The 11,493-nt window shown below is 47.1% G+C and overlaps 1 protein-coding gene across 4 annotated transcripts in view; it reads right to left on the bottom strand.

Annotated features, from left to right (window-relative positions):
* Nucleotides 1-8,986: 8,986 nt before the first annotated feature.
* Nucleotides 8,987-11,493, bottom strand: part of Arhgap22 (Rho GTPase activating protein 22) — a 152,908-nt gene continuing 150,401 nt past the window's right edge. For all 4 annotated transcript variants that reach the window (XM_041662614.1, XM_041662617.1, XM_041662615.1 and 1 more), the window contains one exon: nt 8,987-9,571. In XM_041662614.1, the coding sequence (XP_041518548.1) occupies nt 9,343-9,571 (229 nt within the window). In that variant the 3' untranslated portion in view covers nt 8,987-9,342. The remainder of the gene's footprint in view (nt 9,572-11,493) is intronic.

Below are 11,493 nucleotides of genomic sequence, written 5' to 3'. Positions count from 1 at the left end.
CTACCTCACACTGATTTTCTATGCTTTCCCAAGTAAGCTGTTGCCCTTAATGTTAGATCCTTTACTGAGTGTGAATTATAAATGTGTGTCGCATACTTTATGATCACTGTTGACAAAATACCAGTAAGTATGTGAAGTGCATGCCTTGCATCAGTAAGAGACAGTCCTGTGTCGTCTTCCACTGTGTCTGGGGAATTGTGCTAGCTGTGCTTATTGACATCATCACTGTTTTTGTAAGAAACCTGCTCAAGATATCAGTCCATGCTTCACATTTTACAAAAGGAGTAAATCTTAGTAAATTTTACGAAGAAATAAATTACTTTTGTAGGCCCAATATTTGGTATATTTTTGAGAAGCTGTTAATCTTATAGCTGAACGATGAAGTTAAACTGAAGTATCTGTCTGCCCAGACTGTGACATCTATTTTCTCATTACAGTTTATCCTGTTAATAAGGTTTTAAACCTGCGAACCTAAGGGTGATAATTAGAATTTCTTTCTCTCTCTCTCTCCCTGTCAATGCCATTACTTCTTCGTCCTCCTTTTCTGTGTTTGTTTTCCTCTCCCTCTCCTCTCTAGACAAAACAAAATGGGGCACTTTGTAGGGAATGCTGAGATCATTATTGTGGTTTACGTGTTCATGCCCTAGTCATTAAAACATGCACCACTGGATGTAAACAGTGTTATCTAGTATGTCAATTGGTTATAATATTTTAAATAAAAAAAAGTGGTATGAAAGTAAGAGTTTTTCATTGAAAGCAAAACAAACTTGTGGTTTTTCCAGGTGGTTTTAGGGTTTCCTGTGGATTGAAGTAAGATTATCAGTAGGGCAAGTGTCTTAGATTTGGATTGTACTACACACATTGTTATCGTGGTTATCACTGCTGGTGTATAGTTTGATCTAAGTTTGCTGTTCTTGTGTCTGAAATCACTAGAGAAACTTTAAAAAAGGAACTTGCTTCAATGCCCTTGATCTAGTAACTGTATAAAACAGCTGCCATTGTGGCCACTTGGCAAAAGTTAGTATCATCTGTATCTGTCAAAGCAAGCAGGAGATTTGAGCTTGGAGCCTGTGTCTGTTATGTGTGCAGGGTCTCAGCATTGCCGATGGGTGAGCTGCATGTAGGTGGACAGGGTCTCTTCCTGAGTGCTAAACAGCCTATAGAATTTGACATCAGACTGTTAGCTGCAGACTTGTTTTTAGATGAATGATCAAGATTTCCACCCAGTTATAAAATGTAGTTCTTTGTTTGGTATTACATATTTTAAAGTATTGTTTTAAAAATCTGTCGGATATATCTAAGTGAGGATGGTTTACTTGTACTGGTTTTGTGGTTAAAAATATTTTACATATTTAAGTAACCACTATTTGAACCTCATTTGAAAATAAGATTCTTCAAATATGCTTTGAAAATGTTCAGTTTCTAACACAAGTTTTATTTCATCAGTTAATGAAAACATATTGTGAAACTGCTGGGAATTGGAGTGAGAGGAGTCAAAAAAATGTATGGAGAGCAAAGTCAGTGTCAAGGGAATGGGCAGATTCTGAGGAGAGGAAAGGAGTATTGTGCAAAGGAGGCGAGCCTTTCTGTGAAATGACTTGAAGAGGAAGGGTATTCCAAACTAAAAGGAAAGTCACAGGTTTAAAAGTAAGTGCCGGGTTGGAAATGAGGACTGATGGGCAAGGCTTAGGTGTACAAAGATAATAAGACTGGAAAGCTGGGGTTCAGAATTGGAGCACTGAGCAGGAACACAATACCAGGCCTTGCTTTCATTCTCTATAGTCAGAACCCATTGCAGATGTGAGATGAGACTTAGGGTCACTTATGAGGACAGATCCAGTTAAGCTGGAGGTGTGAATATGGGCCTGGAAGCCAGATACCTTGCTGAGAGCAGTGAGATGGAAAAGAGGGCTCATTTAAGCATGTTTCCAAGCTTGGCATGGGGAGCTGAGAGATGTTTTGAGCCCCTTATTGCTCGGGGACCATTCATTACAGTGGGTCTGTACCCAGTTCATCTTAGGACTTGTACCTCCCCCTCTTTACAGGGTCTATGATAGAGGGCATGGCAGGTATGGCGTCAGCTTTCTATTTGTCTTAGGAAGGGGACAGGTGATTTGCACCCTAACTAATCTCTGGGTTTCCCTAATTTTATGATTTCCTGCATGAGGCCTGTGACATCTACTTATCCCTGCCCTACACCATCACTTGGTGGACAGTGGGGAAGGGAGACACTGCCTAGTGAGTAACATGCCTGAGAACACCCAGGTTATCTGATTGCTGCGAATGCTGGACTGACCATAAAAAAGCACTTCAAAAGCAGGCTAGGAAATGGAAAGAGTCATACGGATCAGAGTGGACTGAAAAGGGAGAAGCCAATTTGTATGTGCCCCTGGCAAGGTGAAGTCCAAGCATCCAGGTTTGCTTGAAGAGGAACAGTTGAGTACCCTCAGGCAAGTCTCGGTGGCACTGTAATGTGCTGTGCTTCTGCTTCTGTCACCTGAAAGTGGTGTGCTCTCAGGGTGTCTGCTGATTGTGTGTGCTCTTATGAAAGGCAGTGGAAGCCAGTATAACCTGGAAAGAGTCGGAAGTGGTGTAGCAGAATGCTGCCCTGAAAGGAAAGCATTTTATGCCGTCCCACTTCAGAACGACCGTATCCCAAACCCTGAGCTGCCTTCTCCATGCCCCACAGTCCCAAACAAGTGGCTGGTAAGATTTCCTTGAAAGACGTACCACAAGGTCAACTTTGAGTTTTCGTGGAGAATTGGAGCGTGCTGTATTCTGGTGCTTTTTTGTGTCACTCCCGCCAGATCCTGTCAGCTAAACCACCCTGTTGTATATACACTATTGTACTTTGTGTCCTGTACGCCCACACTTGTCCAGGGGCAGTCATTCTGCCTCTGCGAGCCTCCGGTTATCCCTGTGTGGAAATCTGCCCTCCAGGAATGGTGTGGCTCTTGGTATCTCTATGTCCCAGCAACAATAACCTAAGATTCTCACAAGGTGGAGGATGGTTGCTGGGCAAGTGCACTTCTCCAGTGGGGTAGCTGCCTCTAAGTTCCCTTAGTTAAGATCACTAGGTCAGTGAGCTAGACTTGGGTGGAGTTAATTCTTTGATCTGGAGGTGCATTATATGTAATAAGTGGATGTCTGTTCATGTCTTCCCTAGGAAGTCATGCAACATAATTGCATAATTCTTGCTCACTTTAAAAGAAAACCAAAGAAGTTTGTGTGTGTTTGGTCAGAGGACAATTTGCAGGAGTCAGTTCTTACCTTTCACCTTGCAGAGCAGAACCTCTCGTTCCTGAGCTGTGCTGCCGGCCCAGGCTACCTGGCTTGAGAGCTGGGTCATTCCCCAGTCACCTACCGCCTCCCATCTTATTGTAGCATGCTTGGGTTACAGCTGGTAACTACCCCGTCTGCATGTTTTGCCCTCATGCTTGCTCACTTTGTTCTCACTCCTGTAAAGATGACTGAATAAGGCAGCATGTTCACCTGATCTTTGATGATATCCCATGCTCTGCTACTGATTCCTTACCCCACAGATAATGGTGTTAGATGGAGATAGTTAGCATGCAAGTGCTGTGTAAGCCCATGACAGACTTCTGACATGCAGCATAGTCTTCAACATGTGGCACGAGACTGCATACGATGTGAAATTATTGCAGCAATGGAAGTGTAACACTCCAGACTTGAATCCTGGCCTCCAGAGTATATGACCTTACCCACTCCCTGGTATTCATTGTTTCCTCATAAAACAGGGAGTCACAAGTCACTGTGAAGGCTCAGCATCCACACAAGGTTGAGCAGTATATAGAACACCCTTGGCAAATAGTTGTCTTTGTAACTTTCAGCTAGAGGTTCAGTCTCTAGAGGTCTTTACAGTTCAACTCATCATTTTCACTCTCGCTTGAAGAGTAGTCAGGTCTTAAGGTAAATATGTACCAAAGGAATCTGATACAGCAAACACTACTTCCCTTTGGTGTTCTGTGCTGGGAAGTGATTCTGACATCCGGAACTCAGCCTAACAGTGCAGCAGAGCCAGTAGACTAGGCATCCTCAACCTCCACATCGCTTGGGTCCTGCCGCTTGTTTCTAACACTGGACCAACAGACACCAGAAAGTAACTGAAGGAAGAGGAGAGGATGCTGATAGGGATGTCTCAACTCTGCGGGGCAGCTTATAGCTGCTGCTGGCTGATGTGGGGTAGCACCAGGGTTGTGATATACAGCTTCAGGAATTGATAGGGCTAGGCTGTGATATTTCAAATCTGACTCCAAAATGCAATTCCTAGTTTTCTAGAGACAGGTATCAGATGCCATCACATACATACATTGATCTGTGCCAGAAGCAGCAGCTCTCAGCTGCCAGTTGGTTATACCCACTGCTGTCAGGCCCTGCTCTGAGGGCAGGCCTTCATCTGAGAAGGTACTGTGGTCACATATTTCCTCTTCTTAGGAAGCTAAGGTAAGTGGTTCCTTCCTTTGCCAGGACCCCAGAGACAGCTATAGGTATCTCCCCTGCCTGTCTTCTGGCTCCTGTGTCTGCTCAGGCCAGCTTCTCAGTTCTACCATTTACTGACTCTCAGTAAGGTCTGTCTCAGGTTCACCCCTACTGCTCTTAAGTCAGTATGCCACCAGGCCCTGTTAATGTCTGCCTTTAAAAGTCCCTGCTTCTCTGCATTATCTACATCAGAATGTAGAAGGATGTGCTGGCATTTCACCCCCACCCCCTGTCTTCCTCCTCTTCAGCCTTCTGCTGGCCTCCTAGCATCAAACGTACAGGCTTTATTTAAATGCAAGCCAGTTCATGTCAGTGGAGTGAATGCCTGCTTGCTTGCTCCATCTGCCCCCCTGCAGGTCTACCCACCAGCAGCTGCATTCTTCTACCTGCCTTGGTCAGCTCTGCATCACTATGATGAAATACCCTGGGTAATTAGCATATTTACTTAGGCTCACAGTGAGGGGAAGGGGGTTAAGCCATAATTTGTTAACTAGGATGCTTTGGGCCTATGGCAAGGTAGCACATCATAGTAGAGGACATGGTGAACAAAAACAACTCCATGAAGCAAAGAAAGGAGAAGGGACCAGAGTTCCCAAATATCCTTCAAGGGTACCTGGCCGTCAGGGATAGTATCCAAACTGTCAAAGCATCCCAAGCTCTTCTTGCTTGGGGGAACAAGCACTCCTTCACAGATGTTCCTCTTGGACTGGGCACTGCCTTGCCTGCCTGCCTGTTGTCTGTGCCCATCGTTGCAATCTCTGTTCACGTGTTATCTTGGAAAGGCTTCCTGGTCAGCCTCCCCCAGGTCTCTTACTCAGAGCATGTGCTAATCAGATGTGTTTTGTGTTCTCTATGTTTCCTATGGTCTCATACATAACCTATCGGGGCTTAAATACTACTTTCAAGCTAGCATCTCCACACAGACCAGTAGGAGGGATGCAGGCTGAGATCAGCTTCTGACTTTTAACTTTACTGCTTGTGTGTGGTTAGACCATGTCCTTAACTTCTCAATGTTTCCTCTTCCTCAGTTTACATTGTCTGCACCCCTAAAGAGCAAATGAGATATGTGTGCAAGGTCTTGGGACCTGGAATGGCTACCCTCTGTAATACCATCGTCTTTTAGGCGGGAAGGAGGAAGATTCAGGGCACAGTTTCCTCACTGTCTCACAGCATGGGGAGGACAAGCCCAGACTTGTAGCTGACAAAGATTTCTATGGCCATGCCTTCCATCTTTACTATAGACCACAACATGTCCTGAGATGGCATGGGTTCAACTGTTCCAGACCTGACTGGAAAGGCTGGGACTCCTGGGGCAGGGTGGGCACAGGGATAGGTGGCAGTGGCAGCAGAGGCAGTAAAACATGCTGTTAAAGGCTCAACAGGCAGGACGACATGAGCACATGGATTCCATTCCCAAATCTTACTGTACTGGTTTATCGTTTAAGCAGTTAAAGAAGGGCTCATCTTTCTGGCTCATTCCATTAAAATTATAGTCTTAAAATACAGATTTCTCTTTCCTAGGTGGGGTGCTGGGCGTCAAACCTATTTGTCAAACTTAGTATATAAGCCAGCCTTTTACTTTTCCATGTAAAATTTCTAGTTTTCTGTTTCCCCTTCCAGGAACCTAGGGCCTTGCACCTGCTAGCCAAGCCCTAGAGTGATTCCCCAGCCCCTACCTACAATTTTCAGTATTCTCTTTAAAGTCAAACCCAAGTTTTACCTTTATTTGTGTGTGTGTGCACTCATGCATGCATATGAGCACATGTGCATGCATCTGTTCCATGTGTGTATATGCATGCTAAGAAGTTGGCTTGTGCTGGAGAGATGGCTCAGCGGTTAAGAGCACTGGCTGCTCTTCCAGAGGTCCTGAGTTCAATTCCCAGCACCCACATGGCAGCTCACAAATGTCTGTAACCCAAGTTCCAGGGTATTCGACCCTCACACCAGTGAACATAAAATAATAATAATAATAAAAAATTTTAAAAAAAAGAAGTTGGCTTGTTCCTTCTGCCATGTGTATCCAAGATATTGAGCTGATACCTGATAGACTTGACAGTAAGCACCTCTTACCCACTGAGTCATCACACAAACCCCAAACAAGATTTTAGTTTTTAATTTTATATGTGTGTAGGCTGCATGTATGTAAGTGTACTACCAGAAGAGGCCAGAAGCAGAGGATAGATCCCACTGAACTGAGGTTACAGACCATTGTGAGCCACCTGTAGGTTCTGGGAAATGACCCCTGGTCTTCTGGAAGAGCAGTAAGTGCTCCTAACCAATAAGTCATCTCTTCAGCCCCCAAAACCAAATTTTAAACATGTCTGAAGTAACCTGTGATCTTTTTAACCAGCTTTCACTTCACCATGATTCATCCCTGCTTAACTTGGTAATGTTTTTAGCAACGGCCTCTGGTCTTTCATTGGTGTGGGAGGTCCTTCTGTAAATGTTGCTTTTATTGGTTAATGAATAAAGACGCTGTTCTCAGCCAATGGCTTAATAGAACATAGCCAGGCTGGAAGATATATATATATATATGGAGAGAGAGAGTAGGTGGAGTCAACGAGAAGCCATGTAGCCCCACCAGAGACAGACGCCAGATGGAACCTTGCTGGTAAGCCACAGCCTCGTGACAATACACAGATTAATAGAAATGGGTTAAATTAAGTGCCAGCCAATAAGAAGCTAAAGCTAATAGACCAAGCAGTAATTTAATTAATACAGTTTCTGCATGGTTATTTCAGGGCTGAGCAGCTGGGAATAAATAAGCGGCCTCCTACTACATGTCATTATAGAGAACTTCACCAGATTTAAAGAAAACAACTCATTCCTCATCTGCTCATGTTCATAACTCATTGTTTGACTTAATATTAAGTGAAGCTATTCTAGTATGAGTATGGCAGGAATCTTGAGGCTTGGAACAGTTTGTATAAATATGAACTAAAGGGTAGGAAAGGGAAGGATGAGAGGTTCCGGGACAAAGACCCATCATGGATGAGTCTCAGGTGCTCAGTGCTTCACACATGTAGACAGGTGGGGAGTGTGCATCACACAGGCAGAAGACTGACAGCTGCAGTCCATTAGGTTTCCCATAAAGGTTGTAGGTGCCTAGATTCGTCTTGCCAGCAGGTGGCAGCCTTGGCTTGCTAACTGTCAACCCTGTCTGGGGCTGGCAGGCAGCCGGCCTTAACTGTAGTCAGAAAGCCTTTCCTCTTGAGACTTTGATCCCAGAAGTTCTTTTGGTGAGCTGGTGACATTTTTCGCTTGAGGCAAACTCAGCAGAATTCTACAGCTGTGGTGAGGGAACACAGCAGGGTCATGGGAATGCCCTGGTGGTTCCACCTCACTTCCCTGAGGCTCAGTTTCCCCTCTCACGGAGAGAGAGGTCCAGTCTCTCTAGTCTCATGTGGGAAGTTCTGAGGAATAAGTCGCTTTAGCCTTTCCTCTCTGAGCACAGGGAGGGTGGTGGTTAACGCTTGGCAAGAAATGCAGGCTGGTTGTGGCAGCATGCCATAGCATAAATTAACATCCCAGGGACTCTGACCCCCGACCTCTTGGCAGGCATCCTAGTTGTAGAAATCTCCAGTCACCTTCCTAAGGACAGTAAAAGGTCAGACGTCAGTCAGCCTTACCACTGGGGTGGGAGCATATGGCCTTGTGTTGGTAGCCAGTGCTACCCGGTAGCACTGTGACCCTGGCCATTCTACTGCCCAAGTGTTGTCAGACATGGTACCTGAGACATTAGGGGTTTAAGGACTTTTCCACATAGTAATTAGAAACCTGGCTACTTTAATGACCTCTTTAGTCCCCACCCCCACCCCAATCATCCTAGGCTACTGCTTAAGAAAGAAACAAAGCCGCACACAGTGACTCTGAGTAGGAGCGGGGGCAGTTTGTATTGTCTGCTTGACTGGATTTAGAAACAGGAGAGACCCATGGGCCAGTGGATATATTCTGGCCAGCTGTCTCGGGCTCCGGTAGACCAGCTCTTGTGCCACACCAGCTGAGAGCCTTCCTAGATGGTTAGGTATTTTAATGTGGCAACCAAAATGTGTCTGAGCTGCCTGTAAGCTGGGGTGGGTAGGGGGACACATGAAGTCTGAGGATTTCTAAAGGAATGAGTAGACATGGAAATTATGTGACTCTTCTCACTCCCAGATCTGGAAGGTGGGCCAGGCCCAGTATAGAGTAGGAGACACCCTGAGGACCCATGAGCTCTGCTCTCCTGCAGGCCCAGGCCTCTGGAGCTGAGCTGGGCCCCTGCAGAGAAGAGCATACTACAGAGAGCAGCCCAGAAGCCCCTGCAGGGCAAGGAGGAGCCACAGAGGCTGTAAGGTGGGATAGCTGAGGGGGTGGCTATGGCTTCCCCAACCACAGTGCTGGGACCCTAAGAAAGCTTCCCCCTGGGAATGCACAACCTTTCTAGAATTACTTGATGAACTCCACCGGCATAGACATGAAGAATGAGGCTGGTGACAGGTGCTATGTTTTCAGAGCACATTTAATAAAGACTGAGGTTCTTGGCGGTGGCCCTGCTCTTAGGTGCCATCCTTTTGGGTGGCTATTGGGAACTTTTCCTGGATGAGAGGCTAATGCTGATCTTGGCACTGTCCCCTCTGACACCTGCTGGGACCCACAGATTTGAAGAAGCATCCAGATCCTGCCTGGACTATTTGGGGTCCTGACAGCCCCTGTGGGGTATCAGGCTCTTTCTATCTGGCGCTTGGGGTCAGATGGCCCTGCTGGTGGCCTGGCCCAAACTTGAAGCTTCTGGCTTCTCTGCAGCCTGTGGCCAGCCCCTGAGGGAGAGTGAGCAGACATATACAGACATATACTCTGCTCCTTTCATTCTGGGGCTCTGGCCCCTTTGGTCCCGACAGTCAAGCTTCCTAAGGTGGCAAAGAACTCCTCCATCTCCTTCTGCAGCAGCTGGTTCCTGCGCTCTGCGTCCTCACGGGCCCGCTCTGAGTTCCGGAGCTTTATCTCCAGCATGGCGTACTTCTTCTTCTCCTGGTCCAGCTCCTCTTCCAGCCGAGACATCTGCTTCCGCAAGTCAGCACTGCCCTCCTCGATGCTTAAAAATCAAGAAGAGGGAGTTTCAGACTCCAGCTACTGGAGCTGTCACAACAGGAATGGCCCTGGGTCTCACTAAGGCAGGGAGGACAGAGGCCTGCGGGGAGGGATCTCACAGCCCGTGGGGGCTCCCTACAGGGAAGCTTCCTTGGATTTGGGAATCCAAATCCTGGTGAGGGATCCCTGCCACTGACAAGGGGAGCAGAGGTCCCGTGACCTTTCTTCATGTGCTCGTACCCACAGCTCCTGCTGTGTCTACACAGTGCTCCAGAGGAACATAAATCCAGAGGAAATTCCTGTCTGCCCTTCATGTCCTCCTTGGGGGTCACCTCCCATGACCACCCTGTAAGTCTAGCCATACCAGAGCCTACACAGCAGTCTGAGATCCACGGCATTGAAGACAGATGACAATGGGCCTAGCATCCTCTGAAATGCAGAGGTGACCCCCCCCATACTCCCCAGAGCACTGTCACCACACAGGGACAACACGCATGCAGCACTGACCACAGTGAGTCCGTCCCCTCTGCCCCCAGACACAATGCTTCGAGAAAAGTGACCTCCCATTACCATAACAACAGGCAATGCCATCAGAAAGGGGCCTCGTGGAGGATGGCACTGTGTTCTCGCTTGCCTTCTGTCCCCTGTCCCCAGTCCTTGGTTTTTTTTTTTTGTTTGTTTTTTTTTGTTTTGTTTTGTTTTGTTTTGTTTTTTGTTTTTTCAAGACAGGATTTTCCGTAGCCCTGGAGCCTGTCCTGGAACTCGCTCTTGTAGACCAGGCTGGCCTCGAACTCACAGAGATCTTCCTGCCTCTGCTTCCCGAGTTCCCCAGCCCTTCTTTGCTACCCTCTCCTTGCTTGGGCCTCCCCTCTCTGTCTATGTTATGCTACAGTGACCTTGCCAAGCCCTTCTACTAAGCTCCTGGCCTGTTCACAAGCATCTCTAACTGAACAGTCCAACATGGAGCTCCTGACAGCTTCCTCAAGACACGCCCTGTCCTTTCTAGTTCTGCCCAAGAAGTACCTGCTTATAGCTCCTCCCTTCAACTCTAAAACCTTTCTGCCAGTTGAGCTGTTCCCACCCATCAGTGAGCAAGGCCCATTCAATCCATTGTCAGAACATGTGCCAAAGACTCCTGTTTCTCCCATCTCCCCTACTGACCCTGTGGCCCATGTCACTCCCATGGGCCTGAACTCCTACGGTCTCTTCATTGATTCCTACTAGACCTCCAGTAAGCCTTCTTATCTGAGGAGCCAAAGTCCTTGAGACAGACAGTCCATCAACTTTTTCACACACTGCCCTCTGAATAAGACCAAGCACCACCCTGGTTAAAGGCCCTGCCTTATGACCCTGCTCAAGGCTGGCACACCTCCAAGGTGTGCTCCCCTAACCCCACCCCAAGCCTCCTATCCTCTCCTGAGGAGGGTCCCCTTCCATTCCCAGTGTGATTGTCCTTTATCCACTTCCAAGCATGCCGTGTATTTCTAATGAACCTTGTGCATGGCTTCATCCTGACACCCCAAAACATGAATAAGGCAGAGAATTCTGGGGAGTTTGAGACACAGCTGTGCCCCCAGCATCCACAGCAGCATCCATATTTTCACAAACAAAAGATTCTCTTAGGGACATACTGGAACAGGAGAGACTGGGTTTCGGGAAGCAGAATGGGGCTCCATGTATGCCAATAGAGGCATATTTCCAGAAGCCTAATGGATGGGACATGGTACAATGTCCTCTCCCTTCCTGTGCTAAAGAGCACCCTCATTCTAAACTCCTTCCAAGCGGTCCAAGCCACTCTGTCAGGGCATCCACTGTACCCCCCAATTCTTCCCAAAGAGGGGCCTGTATTGGTAAGGAACAGAGATATCGAGGCTTGCAACAAGCACCGGGAGCAGGCTGGTTTGCACACTGGCAGTGTGGCCATCC

This window comes from Microtus oregoni, unplaced genomic scaffold, assembly GCF_018167655.1.
Source record: "Microtus oregoni isolate MIOR12 unplaced genomic scaffold, Mior012 000013F_ref0000133, whole genome shotgun sequence".
Taxonomy (NCBI): Eukaryota; Metazoa; Chordata; class Mammalia; order Rodentia; family Cricetidae; genus Microtus; species Microtus oregoni.
This window is presented reverse-complemented; position numbering and strand designations above follow the sequence as displayed.